The 16,050-nt window shown below is 37.4% G+C and overlaps 1 protein-coding gene across 1 annotated transcript; it reads left to right on the top strand.

The window, feature by feature from the left end:
• Window positions 1-258: 258 nt before the first annotated feature.
• LOC121414108 (serine/arginine repetitive matrix protein 1-like) lies at window positions 259-14,109 on the top strand. Its single transcript, XM_041607171.1, has 7 exons — window positions 259-700; window positions 5,022-5,459; window positions 5,960-6,019; window positions 6,856-6,999; window positions 8,092-8,229; window positions 9,699-9,867; window positions 11,461-14,109. The coding sequence occupies exons 2-7, from the start codon at window positions 5,112-5,114 to the stop codon at window positions 14,100-14,102; spliced, it is 3,501 nt and encodes a 1,166-aa protein (XP_041463105.1). The 5' UTR covers window positions 259-700; window positions 5,022-5,111; the 3' UTR covers window positions 14,103-14,109.
• Window positions 14,110-16,050: the final 1,941 nt, after the last annotated feature.

Raw genomic sequence — 16,050 nt, 5'->3', positions numbered from 1 at the left:
TCTTTCTACGTTTCTTGGCACTCAGTTCTGAACATGCCCGTTAAAGTCCATTGGACCTTCAAAGCAGATGCAACCATAGGCCTACTTTCCAATACAGCCAAGCTGAACTATGGAGGGGGGATATGGTAATCGCATATCCAATTATGATAGCTGCATGGCCTAGTAGGCAGCCAGCACTTTCACAAGACGAGTCACCCAGCGCTGTCCATAGGAAGTGAGCGCTGCTGGTGGGTGCTATATAAGCTGCTGGAAGTCGCTGGACAGGACAGTCCGGTGCGAGAGCTCACAGAGATAGGTGGCTTGCGTGAGGGGGTAGAACTGAGAGGGGGGCAGATAAAAAGAAAGGAGGAGGGACTAATCGGTAGTGTGCCTGCCTTTTGAATAGAGGCCCCTGGACTTTTGTGCTGATTGAAAGGGATGCATGCCCACATGTGCTTGTGATCGACTCTGACATTGGATTTCTTTAAAAGGAACCATCGGGATCGTTGTCATATTTCCAAGTGTATAGGATACACAGGGAATAATTTATTCAGGAATTTCATTTTGATGGTGACAGCGTTTTTTAAGTGATGTTCCAGGCTTGTTTACCATTTGAGTGGATCGTCAGTGACACGCATCTGTGTGTGTGTGATATATCTTGGATTTAATAACAAGGGAATGTATTCATTTACAGCTGTTTAAAAAAAAATTTGATTCTCAGGTATGTTCTATGTGTATTTCTTGTTGCTGCATGAATATAAGTTTATTTTCAAATGATTCACTTATCAAGAATGCAATATGTTATTTTTTCAAGAATTTTTGTTTGTAATGAATTAGTTACATAAACATAACCAATATAAGTTTTAGTACTATATAGCTAAATGTACTTATGCTTTTTAACTTTTTTTTCTAAACATGTGCATCACCTAAATGATTATACTTAATGTTTTCATTTTTCTTTAGTCTTGATTTGACAAAGAAAGTACTTTCGTTGGATGCATGTTATATGTTTGATATACCAAACATCAAAGAAAAATATCTGGAAAATTCAAGGCTTGTCTTGTTTGATACCAGTATTGCATTTGCATGGATATCAACCAATGAAGTTTTTCATATTCTTGAACATGTAATTGATATAAAAAAAATACTTAGTATGTTACTGATCATTTGATTTTCTTTTTGAGACATTTAATAATAACACAATTCTGTAACTCTTTTATTTTTGGAAATGATCCACATCTTGGATATTAAAGAATGGAAAAAATAATCATAGCGAACCTCAATACAGTGGTTTATCTATAGAGGATATAATTGATTAAACACTTTGCTGTTTGCCCTCTTATTATGTTTTCTACTCTCTGAATTAATCCTCTACTATTAATTATTAGCTCAAGAGTGAACAAAGCAGCAAAGGAAATCTACTAGATTTAATTAGGATTTGATTCAAATCCATATGCATACATGTAAACCTTTTAACATGGTCACTGTATTATTATATGGAAATATATTGTGAACGTTTCACAAATCCAATTAGGACTAACGAGATAAACTAGAAAATGAGTATTTATTATTATTTACATACTAACATGTAATAGTGATATTTCAAAAAGTGGGAACCCAGGAGGGAGGGGGGGGGGTGAAAACCCCCCGATTATAGGATGAAGTGAAAACTAGATAATGACAAAGGAAACTGGTTATAGAGAGCGGGAAAATATTCAGAGAATAAAAGATACATGAAAGGTTTAAATAACTAAAAATAAAGCGAGGAATGTGGAAATAATAAAGAAATAATACCCCGGTCAAATTTGCTCTACGGCGGCCGTACACCGCGCTGAAAACAACCGTTTTAACCTTTTTTGTACCAGCTAAATATAGGTGGTTTGAATGAAAATGAATAAAACGGCTGTTTTTGACTCGCCGTATGGCCGCTGTAGAGCAAATGTGACCGAGGTATAAGGATGATAAAATGAAATGATTGCAATGAGTACATTACATTTTGACTGTCAAAAGAAGAAGAAATAAGAGACAGAAAATTTAATGAAGGTCTCACATATCGGGGTCGGACATACATATTTTGTGAAATTGCCCAATTATCACTGTGATGACAAATTTATTATCACTATGATGATCAATTCATTATTGGCTAATGATTTATGCAATAATGATATTATTTATTCCTTATTGGCATTAGAATTAATGCTATAATCATTCATTGAAGAGGCTCTCACTGGACTAGAGCATAAAGGAAAGTCAGATGCTCTGAATAATGATTCAATTTAAGTATCAGTTTCAAAGCGCCATTCTTCTTTTATTTGGATAGTGTGGCTATAAGTTGGAGTGGTCTTTACCTAGGCCTACATGTATATGAGATGGGTTGCATGGTGCTTTTCTATAAATGGCCTCGTAATGAATCTGCACAAAATACTATATACCTCATCATGCATGGTATCTGATCAAAGAGTTGATATTTATTCCCTAATCCTACCTGCTGTAAATAGCATTTGAACTGACAGTAGTAATTTGGGTCGGTTTTAAATACGTACAGGTTGTGACAGCCAAGGTAAAGGTATATTTGCATTTTAGATTTGTATAAGATTAAAATGTTGAGTGAATATGTCTGCTCTGGTCAGATATGAAGTTCAAGGTTATTAGTTAGTTGCAATGTCAGAAATATCCAAAGGTGACAGGCGTAGCCCAAAATACCCCCTTTAGATAATTTGAACTTTTTTTATTGGGGGGGGGGGTTGAATGTTTTCTTTGCGGTTGCCCCCTATTCAGTTTGTTTAACATTATTCACAGAGCTTCTTTAAAGACAAGAGAGAGAATAATAATCACCGAAACTTTGAGTCTGGGTGGTCTTTTGCAGGATCGAACTTATGCACATGAAAAAAATACATGGTGTATGGTGAAGTCTCTACATTTAAGGTCAAGTCCACCTCAGAAAAATGTTGATTTGAATCAATAGAGAAAAATCAGACAAGCACAATGCTGAAAATTTCATCAAAATCGGGTGTGAAATAAGAAAGTTATGACATTTCAAAGTTTCGCTTATTTTGAACAAAATAGTTATATGAACGAGCCAGTTATATTCAAATGAGAGAGTGGATGATGTCACTCACTATTTCTTTTGTTGTTTATTGTTTAAATTATACAATATTTCAATTTTTACGAATTTGATGATTAGGACCTCCTTACCTGAAGCACAAAATGTTCAAATAATGGAATTCCACGTGTTCAGGGAGGAATAAAACTTCATTTCACATGACAATAAAAATATTTCATATTTCATATAATGAAATACAAAAGAAATAGTGAGTGATGTCATCAGTTCCTCATTTGCATACCGACCGAGATGTGCATATAACTGTTTTGTGAAATGAAGCAAAACTTTAAAATGCCATGACTTTCTTATTTTACATCCGATTTTAATGAAATTTTCAGTGTTGTGCTTGTTGAATTTTTCTCTTTTTATTCAAATCAAGTTTTTGTTTGGGTGGACTTGTCTTGTAAAGAGAAAAACAGACTCATGTATTCTGTTTCCTATTCAAAGCTATGTTCTTTTAACCTGGCAAGTCATTTTTTTTTTTGGGGGGGGTAACATTGGAAAAAGCATATTCCTCAGTAAAGCAGATTTCTTCAAATTTTAGTGCTCTTTATGTTGCACCCAGCCACAAATTATTGGGTCTGTTTTGAAAAATAAATGACTGGATTACTGGCTGCTTATATATATATATATATAGCACATCTAATGTGCAATTTTATGGGTAAATGTGTGATTTTTCATGTGGAGGCTATTTTCATTCATTTCTAATTACATTTTTCTCCTTTTACAAAGTACATTGGACCAAATAAGCATGTAATAATGGTCATAACCTGTTCACTTTCTCCATTTGGGGGCCTTTTTTTCTTTAAAGTTGTATTCCAAATTGTGTTTTCTACTGCACCCACTAGCACTTCACTGGGGGCCCCTTTTGCAGCCGACGAGTTGTTATATTTGACATTTGAGGGGGCAAATCGTGATTTGTCTCAGTGTATTTGGGTTGGTGTTTTTTTTTCATCATTGAGTAGTCATGTGTACTTTAGGATAAGGGAGGGGGGTATTTTACACCGTGTTTATCTTCACTATTCTTCCTGCCTGTGACATGAAGAGCCACTCTTGCTGAGGCAATAGATGTTTAAATGTCAAATGTTCGCAAGTAATTATTGCAAATGTTGTGTAGATATCTTGAAATGAATGTGATGAATTTCCTTCCATTTTCCTCATCTGTGGTAGTCACTCACTTCCAAGACACATTCATCCTGAGTCAGACAGTCAGTCAGTCACTCATGTTTGAGGTTCTGGTCCATTGAAGCTTTAGTCAGAAGCGATGCCTACATGACTGTGTCTATAGTCTTGTTTTATTTCTTCTATTCAGTGTACATGTATACCTAGACCAGTGTGATTTGGATGCTGGTTTTGGGGTTATATCTAACTTAATGGTGCATCAAACTATGTGTGGCAAAAGATAATGTATTGACTGATATAGCAACGGAAGTAGCTTGTTGAATAACCTATTGAAAACACTTTTGTTGTTTGGAAGCCCATCAATTATGGCCATCGTAGTTAGAGTGCTTTGAAGTCAGATTTGTCTATACCTTAGCAAAAGTCTTTACACATAGACCAGTCAGATAGCATCCTCATTTTTTTTTAAACAACCGCCATATGTTTTCAAACTTCTACCTTTATGGGATGTTTATTGCATCTTCACAGGGTCAATACATTTATGTGTAGGTAAAGAGAAAATGAAGAGGTAATTTTGGTCTGGGACATACATTCTTCAATGGTAACGCATGAAAAATAAATCATTATGTACTGATTTGGTTAGTAGAATTTGTGTAAATGACAAATATATCAGAAATCCTGTAATTTCATGGCTAATTTTCGTCTATCGAGACCAAGAAATTCAGTTATGTGAAAATTGAGCTTTCAATTGTTTCCACACTGGCATCAAAATTTGTGAACATTGTACGCATTTACTGTTCTACTTTGTTGCTTCATGCAGGTCCACAAATAAAAAGGAGACTTCATGAAACGAAAGTAAACTAAGAGAACTTCTCGAGTTCTGCCGCCACACCCCACCTTGACCCGATCGATGCCACCAACCAGGATGACCCAGGAGGTCAGCACCATCTACCAACCCCGGCGACAGGAACAGCTTGCTTCGGCCACGGCCATCGACACACCCGTCCCCACCGATCCCACCGCTGCCACCAGAAATGGAGCACCCAGAAGACGATCACCGCCCAACCCCCAGAGCAGGGGCTTCCAGATTCGCCATGGAGCCTTCAAGCTCAACCAACTGCGGTTGCCGACATCTGCATCGCGGTTCATCGTCATGCAGGTGATCCTCAGCTGCATTTGTGCCACACTTGGGATTCTAGCTGTGGCCTTCCACTGCTGGATGGCATACATGTGCATTCCTGTTATTGTAGGAGCATTGGTAAGTTGTCTTGTTCATATCTTTGGGGATCATCTTGTGGCCCACGCTAATGACACTCCCATCATTTCCCTTTCTCTGGTCATTGGCACCTGAATGCTTTCATCAGATACAGCCTTGTGGGAGTCAAACCATTCTTAATATATAATAGCTTGGCCCACCTAAGCTTTGTTTGGTCAGAACTTACTGGCGTCATTGCCTCTGATGCATTTTTATATGGGGTTGGCATATTTGAGGTTAATTAGACCAGAAAATTTTCTAGATATTGGGGATGATTTCACAAACAGTTCAATTGAAATTTCATAAGTTCAGGACAGTCACTTAAAAATGATGCTGTAATTCAGTCTCCATATCAATATCAGTACAGGTGGAAGTATCTCCAGTTAATTTACAAAAGTTTACTTTTCTAGTGTTTAGAATTCCTAATTTTTTGACATGCAGGTACTATTCTTGTTAAACAAGGCTAAATTCACCATTGCATATGAACTCTTTTATTCTTACAGGAACTCTTTGTTGGAATAATGGGATATACTGCATTGAAGAGACCTCACAAGAGATTCTTGGTAAGACTTTTTTTCCATTTTCTTGATTGATCCTGGCTTGCCCCCATAAAAAGTAAGAACTTTGAGAGAATTTCAGGAAGAAGCATCAGGCTCAAATTCCAGAGCATGCTTCAACAGCTTTCATATCCTCCCTGGAAGCCATTTCATAAAGCTGTTCATGAGTTAGCCAAGACTGATGATCCTGTTATAGCAGCATAATGGAAGTGACCTTTCTATAATTCTAATGAAATCTTTTAAAAATAACATATTTTGCATTCAAATGCTTCTTAACATTAAGAATTTTAAGAATCTTAAGTGATAGATTGTCAACTTTATCATTATTAGAATACAAAGTATTGAGATTCTTATTTATCACCCAGTACCTTGCAAGAAAGGGTCACCAGTCTTGTCAAGATTGTGTGTACACTTACAAATAGCTTTATGAAACACCAGGTACAAATACAGTCTTGCATGATAATCATCAGTCAGACATGGCCTGCTTGACCAAATCATCCACCTGAACAACACTAACTAAGGCTGTTGGAACACCAAAAGTCAAAAGCTTTTGGTTTTATTTACAGGATAAAAATCAAAACAATGTACAAGTGTATAAAAATAAAGAATTGCAAATGGGAATGTTAGCTTTATGTAAATACATGCAAAATATATGGATGGGCCGCTGTATTGAGGTCTATTCGTTCTGTACTTTTGAGAACGCAGCATGAGCAACATACATGTTCAAGCAGGATGCATGTATGCAGGAAAATATTGTTTCATTGTTCTTCAAGAATATACATGTACATCTACCTATGCCACCCTTCACTGACTTTCCCCTCTCTTCTTTGATTCATTCTTAGATCAAAACTTACTTTGTTGGATGTCTCTTTGGTTCTCTGGCTGGTCTTGCACTGGTCATCTTCAGTATCTTCGGTGCCACTCTGGAGCAGGACTATGAATGCACCCTGCTGCCTGATGTCATTGCAAGGTGTAATGTTGTCAAGGTTAGTAAATCTCATCGCTCCAGGAAAAACAAAAGCTTTCGCCAACACCAGAATGGCGCAAATACGAAGAACACAACGTACATTACCCTTGTGGTTTTTTCAGAGTGTTCCAAGAGGCCTTTATCAGTTAATTTTTACCTGTCTCACTCAATTCCTTATATGTTGTGCTATCATGATATCAGAAATTGAATTCAGTTACATATTAACCATGTCAAATTTGGTTTCAGGTCACTGAAATCATCTTGGGATGTTATGTGAAGACACTGACAATATGGTGGTCATGTGCAGGATGTTTTATTGCAGCCTAATATTCTGCATTTTGCAAGACTATACCAGAATCCCACAAGAAACAGTAAAATGCATGTGATTAATGAGTACAAGCCACAGTGGATTTTGGCTGGTTCTTTGAAATATCGCAGGCAATCATGACAAATTCAGGTTAATTGTGGTCCCCCATGAAAACACAATTTTTTTATTTTTCTTAAAGGATGGGAGCATTTCTTAACCCTAAAATGGCCGGGGGGGATCAATCTGCTGCGCAAATTTTTTTGACCGCGCCACTCTCAGAGTTTATACCTGGGTACGCGGTTCCGAAATTACACATTTTGTAAGTGCATGTCAGACCAAAAATTGTTCTAAACCGTGATTTTGTGTACAAAGTCAATGCAAATTGACTTTTCTCATCTTATTCACAAAGATATGATTATTTTTACTTTAAACAGTTGAAATCAATTGATTTTAGCATAATTATGCTTCAAAAAGGTTGTGCATTAAATCTGGTGAAAAAAAACAAAGAAAAACAAAAGGTGAAAAACAAAGAAATAGGTAAGAAATTCATAAAACAATAAAATACATAAGAAATTGAATCCCCCCATGGCCACGGAACAGCGAAAAAAGCCGGGTCTAGTTAGGGTTTAGTACTACATGTAGCATCTGCAGCTATGACTTGACCATGTTGTATGTTGTCCTGACTCATATATATATCATTCTGTAACTTTGTAATATGCGAATCACTTCTTTGATGGAAACTCATGGGCAAACCCAAGTTTTCATAATTGTCTAACATTGTCTTATTGAATTCCTTATTTGCAGGGTGCCCGGTTTACGATACAACTTACGACCGTCATCGTTGGTACTGGTGTCATCGTGGTCACCCAAGTTATGTTTATGTTCATGTGCTATGGATGTTGTTCCAGGACTCAGATTGATGACCAAAGAGGACGGTCAAGAGTAAGTCCAGGGGTCCATCTTACAAAGAGTTATGATTGATCCAATCAATCATAAGTCTGGAAATCCATCAGTGTCATAATTTTTTCTACAGGAAATTTGCAAAATGTCCTTTGTAAACAAAGCAGAACACACCAAATTGACCAGAAATCAATGAATTTATAAAAATATTATCTATAATTTTTTTTGAACAAACATGCATTTCATATATTGACTTTTTTGGCTTTCCATAGTTGCGATTGATCGGATCAATGGCAACTCTTTGCAAGATGGGCTTCAGATCTCATTTCCCCCCTTTGTAATTATGGATTATTACGAGCTTTTGATTTGGATGATGGATGTATCTATGACGATGGCTGATTATTTCTGTGCTGTCAGGATTTATCATGTTTCCATCCTGCGTATAAATCAGTTTGACGTTGAAGTATTGAAAAAATATCATAAGACCTAAAAAGTATTCCAAGACCAACTCTCTGCGGTTATGCTATGGATTTCAGGAACATGATGATTCATCTCAAAAAAAGTTGTCAAAACTGGAGGACAAATGAAAACTTAAATAGTATGCATGCACAAATTTGGTTCATTTGTCAATTTCACCTTTGTAGAAACATCCATCATGCAAAACAAAAGCTTCTTTGTAAATGTGTGTCTTTGACCCCATTCTGTAAAGGGTTTTGATTGATCAAATCGATATCATCTATGGAAAGCCTGTAACACCCTCTTCTTAAATTCAGTAATCTTTTCATCGTGGTATTTGATTTGACAAGACTTCTGCCTGTGTAACTGTCTTTTAGTGATTAGTCATTATCATGCTCAATGTTATTTACAATGGGGCAGTGCTTATGCCTCTCCTTTCGATGAACTATGACAGGCATAGCTGCAGTTGAGATTGATTGGATCACTCACAACACTTTACAAGACTGAGCCCAAGAAAGATAAAAGGTTATGTTGGTCTGTTAATATACATGAATAATACCCGCTCACATTTTCTCTAAGGAGGTAGTACGACAAGTCGAAAACAGCCGTTTTATTAATTTTTTATTCAAACCACCTATGTGTAGCTAGTACAAAAAATGTTAAAACGGCTGTAGAGCAAATGGGACTGAGGTATTAAGCTTAAAATCTATAGGACAAGGATCCTGCATTTCAGACTAAAACCTAAATTCCAGTTTTATCAATTGACTTTCAAACCAGAGAAAACACATTTGTAATGTACATAGTGGCTCATTGTAGATGTTTTTCAGCATTGTTAAAAATCTGTTCCAAGTGGCAACCAAAATAGGCCTTCATGAAAGTAGGTGAGGGTTATAAAATTTGATGAGAGTGTACATAACAAATGTGGATGTGGATAACAAATTTCCCTTTAACCAGAAAGAACTGAATCATGTTGCTGGTGAAGATTGCTAGAAACAAAAACACGCTATTCTAAATTGCACAATTTGTTTATTGACCTCCATCGCGTTTCTTTATAGGCAACCAACACCAATACAGCCGATGACGTCCCTGCTAATCTGGAGCTGCCGTCATATGAGGAGCATCACAATTACCCTGCTTCACCATTCCATGAAGGGTCTTTCTTCGTTAGCTCGGTCTCAGGGGGATTTGAACCCCCGTCCTACACCAACATTGGGCTTGTCAGTGGTAGGTTCATCTAGATTAGAAATTCATTAATTTTGTTGTTGTAATGTGTTACCAACCAGCTCCAAACCCGCAAGGGCCGTATTCTGAACTAGGGTCTAATTTAAAGGTCAAGTCCAACCCAGAAAAATATTGATTTGAATAAATAGAGAAAAATCAAACTAGCACAACGCTGAAAACTTCATCAGAATCGGATGTAAAATAAGAAAGTTATGACACCTTAAAGTTTCGCTTATTTTTCGCAAAACAGTGATATGCCCAACTCAGTGACATGCAATTGAGACAGTCGATGATGTCCCTGACTCAATATTTCTTTGTTTTTTATTGTTAGAATTATACAATATTTCTTTTTTTTACAGATTTGACAATAAGGACCAACTTGACTGAAACATATATTATTAAACAATGCTAATTCCAGATGTTCAGGGAGGAATTAATCATTGTTTCACTTGAGAAAATTAGAATATTTCATATTTCATATAATAAAATACAAAAGAAATAGTGAGTGGATGACGTCATCAGTCTCCTCATTTGCATACCGCCCAGGATGTGCATATACCTGCTTTGTGAAATGAAGCGAGACTTGAAAATGTCATAACTTTCTTATTTTACATCCGATTTTGATGAAATTTTCAGTGTTATGCTTGTTTGATTTTTCTCTTTTTATTTAAATCAACTTTTTATTGGGGTGGACTTATCCTTTAAACTCTGATCTAAAGTTGTGGTTGAAATAGTTCTTTTTATTATTAAAACATGAGGAAAGAGCCAAGGTAAGATCGTTAACATAATGAAAATGCAATCTTGAAATATATGGCTACCCATATTAACTTTAACACAAAGTTAGACCATGGCCTAAGTTAAATGGACTTCATTATATGGGCCAAGAAGTCAACCAAACCAGACTCTCTTAGTTTTGTATTCTGCTTAAAATCCTATTAAAGCTTTAAAATGAAACTGTATATTCAAGATTTATAAAGACATATGGACAGCTGAATCTACAAATGTGTCTCAAAACAAAAAAAGTAAAAATACACACATCTAATGAAGAAATAAGCAAAATTACACACATCAAGTATCATTTTGAAAAATTGCATATGTAAATATAGTTTCATATATTACCATGCTGGTATGAATTACCAAAATTTATTATGGTTGAGTCTGCATATTTCAACCTTCCATATATGTCAAATGAATACTCTAGGTTGAGGCAAATATTCCAAAGAGATTAGGCAGAGCATGTGTTATTTATGGATTCTAGTCAAATCGCTTATGTAGAACACATTTCAGTTGTTCCTAAGACATTTGACTTAGGTAGTAGATTCACCTGTATTTATAACCTGTACTACCCCCTTGATGCAAAGTAAAGGAATTGGACAGAGACGTTCTTGAAGTGCAGAAGAAACATGGTCATCCAACTATGAGGTATGCTTTCCATTCAAGATATTTGAAATTTTCAGCAATCCCCAGAGATGATCTTAAAAATGATATGTGTATCTCATTCTCATTAAATAGCGTGACCCAAACCACCCTATTGACTTATCATTACAGAGATTATTATCCCTTATTTCTTTTTTTTTTGTTTTTTGCCCTCTGCAGATGAGATCGCTGGTGGAATCACTCCCCTTGCTGCAGCTCTAGGACCTGGTGGTTTACCCTTAGAGCCCCCGCCACCTTACACCCTGTTTGCTCCTAGTCTTCAATCAACACCAATCGTTGGAAGAAGTTTTACAGGAAGCTCAGTAACTACCACCCCTTCCGGAGGACAAGCGGGTACACCAGCAGTGCAGAACGTCAGGGTCACTGGTGGCAGTTTTTCCGGAAATTCAGTGGGGACCCTGGAGTCAAGAGAGGGTGTTGTGGTCAGAGGTGATGGTAGCCGTGGAAGCACCCGTAGTGATGACCTTAGACTTGCTCCAGGGGTGTATCAATACCAGACGGGACTGAGGGATAGAACACTTCACCAGTCCCTGAGACTTAGCTCTGACCAGAGCGCAGAGTGGAATTCTCGTTCTGCGCATCAGCGGCAAGTCACAGATGAAGGATCGAGGCAGCCGGAATCAACAATGAACAGTGAGGATGATCCAAACAGTTTGCCTCCGGAACTTTACCGTGATCAAATCAGGAGAAGTGGACATAGGTACAGCCTGTCTGATCCGACACTCTTGAGCAGGAATGCTAGGAATCGTCAGAGGCCGAGACCTCCTCCTCCCCCAGAAACGGCAACTCAGTCCCAACCGCGGGACATTTCAACAGAATTTGCAATAAACGTGGATAGTGGTGCTATGGACGAGACAGATCAAACTGTCTCAAATCAGAGAGAGACAGAAGTTCAGAGTTTTCCTTCTCAAACGACTCATTTGCATGATTCCCCTCGCAGGAGACAAACACTTCCTCCACCTTATGAAGGCAGGCATAATGTTGTTAGGACTCACTCAAGTGCATCAGCTAGAACTAGTGATGTTGTGTATCCTGCAAGGAGTGTTGAGAGTTCTCGGAATGAAGCATCTAGGGACGAGGAATCTGTAGCACAAGGTGAATCAAGTCATTCACAAAGTAGGGTCAGTGTTCAGGCAGATATTCATGAAGCAAGGACTTTGCCTAGCAACTGGAGACCCGAACTGGTTGAAGAGTCTATCTATGAATCCATTCCATCCCTGCAATCTTCACCATCACGGGACGAGCGAAGCGGTTCTCCGGAGAGGAGAACGCAGACTGAAAGTGAAGGCACAAGGTATAGTACTAACGCAGCTGATGGCAGGACTCGTGCCATGGAAGATTACAGTGATAATATGTATAGCTTGGATTGGAATGACCAGGCATGGAGAGGACACTCAAGAGGAGTGCAGGGGAGGGCTGGCAGGGGTAGAGCTGGAAGCAGGAGCTGGGATGAAGGGGTGAACCAAGAACAAGAGCTCCCAGATGTTATAGGGTCTGGGAATACATCCAGAGAACAATCAACACAGGATGGTAGCGGGGTTGATGATCGCGAGAGGGCGGGTAGAACTCATGCTGGTAGACAGCCACCACCATATGGGGGCAGGAGGGTACCTGCTTGTGCCCCTCCCCCATATAAGGCAAGGAATAGATCACTTCCAAACTATGCAAGACGACCAAACATGACATCGCCTCCTCCCCCTTACCAGGGTAATCAGCGGTCACCCCAGAGGAATATCAACAGAGAAGGGCATGATAGAACTTGGTCAGGTCAGAGGAACTCTGAAACCCCTGAACCTTCGGATCGGCCACTCCCTCATTGTGATGTAAGAGAGATAACAGGGCTTTCAGATAGATTAAGAAATGAGGATGTATCCTCAGACAATAATGGCCGAGAGCGAGGTGTTCAGTTAGATGATAGAGCCTCAAGGGGGGTAGGGGTAAATGAGAGATATGACAGGAGGTCAAACACATTCCGTGATCATCCGCAACCAACTATATCTCATTCATTGCCTAGACTGGCTGTGTCGTCATCACTAGCTATTTCCCCACCATCTTCGACTTCCTCAGGGAGGCAACCCTCGTCAGTGTCTCCCAGCTATCCATCTTCGTCACTTTCATCTCCCAGACAGTACCCAACATCACCGTCATCTTCATCTGCATCATCAGTGACAATGACATCATCGAGACAACCCTCGGTCCCATCCGCCACCTCCTCTCCTTCAAGTTCTTTCAATGCAGTGTCTCCTAGGAGAGCAAGGGCTGATCTTCTCGCCCGCATCGCAGGACCAGCATCGCACCCTCCGCCTCCAAACACATCCCTGTCATCCTCCAGGAACTCTCAGGCAGATTGGGAAGCAGACCATGATGTATCGCGAAACAACCAGTACCATAATCGTCCGCGTCCCGTTGCACCAATCCGTTCCTCTCCGTTATCCGTCGTTTCATCGCAACCTCAGCACCCTTCTAAACCATCTCGCATCTCCAGAGCCCCTTCCCACAACCGAGTCTCCCCATCCCCCAATCCATCCACCGTCCCTCTCCATCCCCTGTCGTTGCCAGGAGCCACAACAACTCAGCCACAAACCTTACTGCAATCCTCAAGCAATACTTCCAAACCGGACATGGTGTCCAGGAGTAGAACTGATGGGAAACCTGCTGCAGAGATTCATCCCTTCAGGACCGTTCGAAGCACTCCTGTGAAGGCACAAAGAGCCTATGTGGCTACCAAGGCACTCGCCAATGCCCTCCAGAAAGGGCAATTGAATGATCTCTTGGAGGAATATGAAGAGACCATTATTTGACTGAAAACTAATACATCTTGTTGACAATTATGATGAAGTTAATCTTGCTTAAACTCAGAAGACTGTACTAGGAGGGTGGAAAGGGAGATTGAACAATAATATTTACTCCTTAACTTTCTTTTTTTTTTATCTAAGCCTTGTATTTTGGAATCAAAGGATGATTTTTGTATTCGTGATCAAGGATCATGGTATAATAAAAGTTTATTTTAATATGCAATGTAAGGCTGACATGATAAAAGATTTAATCTGATCCTGTAGGTTGTGGATCATTACTGATATTCTTAATGAAGATTTTTTTTTCAAAACAAGATCATGATGGCTTGTGTCTCAAAACAAATAATTGGCAAAATCTCAATAAAATTGAGATTTATACATTTCGTTTTTTATTTTCATTTTGAACATCATGTACTATGTTCTTGTGCGGTTATGCAGACTCTTTTAATTGTTTGTTTTATTTATTTTGTAATCTGGATGAAGAGGAACTGGAAATGGTTTGAGATTTTTTTCACGCTTGAACAAGAAATGAATATGGTGCTTATGATTATCAAAAGATGTTATTTAATGTTCAAAGTTATTTTTATGTAAAATTTGTTTTAGTAAAAATCAGCTGAGTTCAAAATTATTTATTTCTTCCAGAAAAATAATTTTGTACCAACCGTAATAGTAGTGATTTTTATATAACAAAAAGAATTACATTCTAATCATCAGCAAATAATCAGTAATAGATATTAAATGTTTACGCATAAATAGTCAAACAACTCAGTTTTATATTTTATTGAAACATTTCATAGTTAAATCATGATTATCCTAATTAGAAAGAAATTATACAGATGATAATCATGATGATAATATGAATGGGTTTTAAGCTATTCTGTATGAATTTAAAGTACAAGTGGGTTTGATATTTTTGTTCAACAACTCATTCATGATCAATTCTATGTTCTTTGTTCAAGATGATGATATACAATCTTCTAAGTCATGAACCATTGCAAGAAAAAAAGATCAGACAGAAAATAATCATAAATCTTATTTTTTTATAATAATATTTGAAGTAATGTTGACTGCAGGTTTTCAGCTGATGGGTTTTAATGTTTAGTTTTGCCAGAATAATGAAGGTATTTTGAACTTCCAAATAGCATAGAGTATGATTAAAGTTGATAAAGTTTATTTGCCTTTCACTTGCCTATAATTTTGCTAAAGCCATATTATCTGGTAATGGTTAGTTCATTTTGAGTTTATTTTTTTTATGGGACGTTCTTTACTCACACAATATTTATTCATGTTCATTTCCTTAAAAAAATGATACAATGCTGGTTTATATATATTGTGATACAACATTTTAAATAGGCCATGCAATATGTGTACTAATGGCTTCTTAAGAAATATATCTATATAGTGCATTTTCTTAGTTTGTAATTTATTCTTTCTACACATCAAATAATGACAAGCATTATACTTGCCTCAGTTGAAGAGGATTTCCAAGAGTGAAATTGATTATATTTCTTGTTTACATATTGTTGAATGAAGTTGGTGTTGGTATTATTTAAATATTTCAGACTTATTTCAAATTTAAACTTGTGATGCATTAGGATGGTGATTATTTTCGGGGTTTGGGTGATTTTAAACTTTTATATTGAAATAATCTTTGCAAATTTACATTTTGTTGATCAGTTGGAAAAAGATATTTTGCAGTTTGTGTCTTAAGTGCAACATGCAATTTATTTTCAAACAATTCAAAGGAACAGTAAAAGAGTGAGTATAATGAAGTTGGCAGAAAGTTTGAATGCTTTATAAATCAATGAATAAGATAAATAAATTGCTAAATGAATAGAATTTATCTAGCAAAACAAAAAGTTATTAGCTATTTCACGAGTCTCAATAAATGTTTATTGATGATAGTATTTGAAGGAATAATTTTTTTTGAGGGCCAGTAATGGCCAACATGGAT

The sequence above is a fragment of the Lytechinus variegatus genome, chromosome 4 (genome assembly GCF_018143015.1).
Source record: "Lytechinus variegatus isolate NC3 chromosome 4, Lvar_3.0, whole genome shotgun sequence".
In the NCBI taxonomy this organism is placed as follows: Eukaryota; Metazoa; Echinodermata; class Echinoidea; order Temnopleuroida; family Toxopneustidae; genus Lytechinus; species Lytechinus variegatus.
Note: the sequence above shows the minus strand (reverse complement) of the source record. Positions and strands in the feature narration are given on the sequence as shown.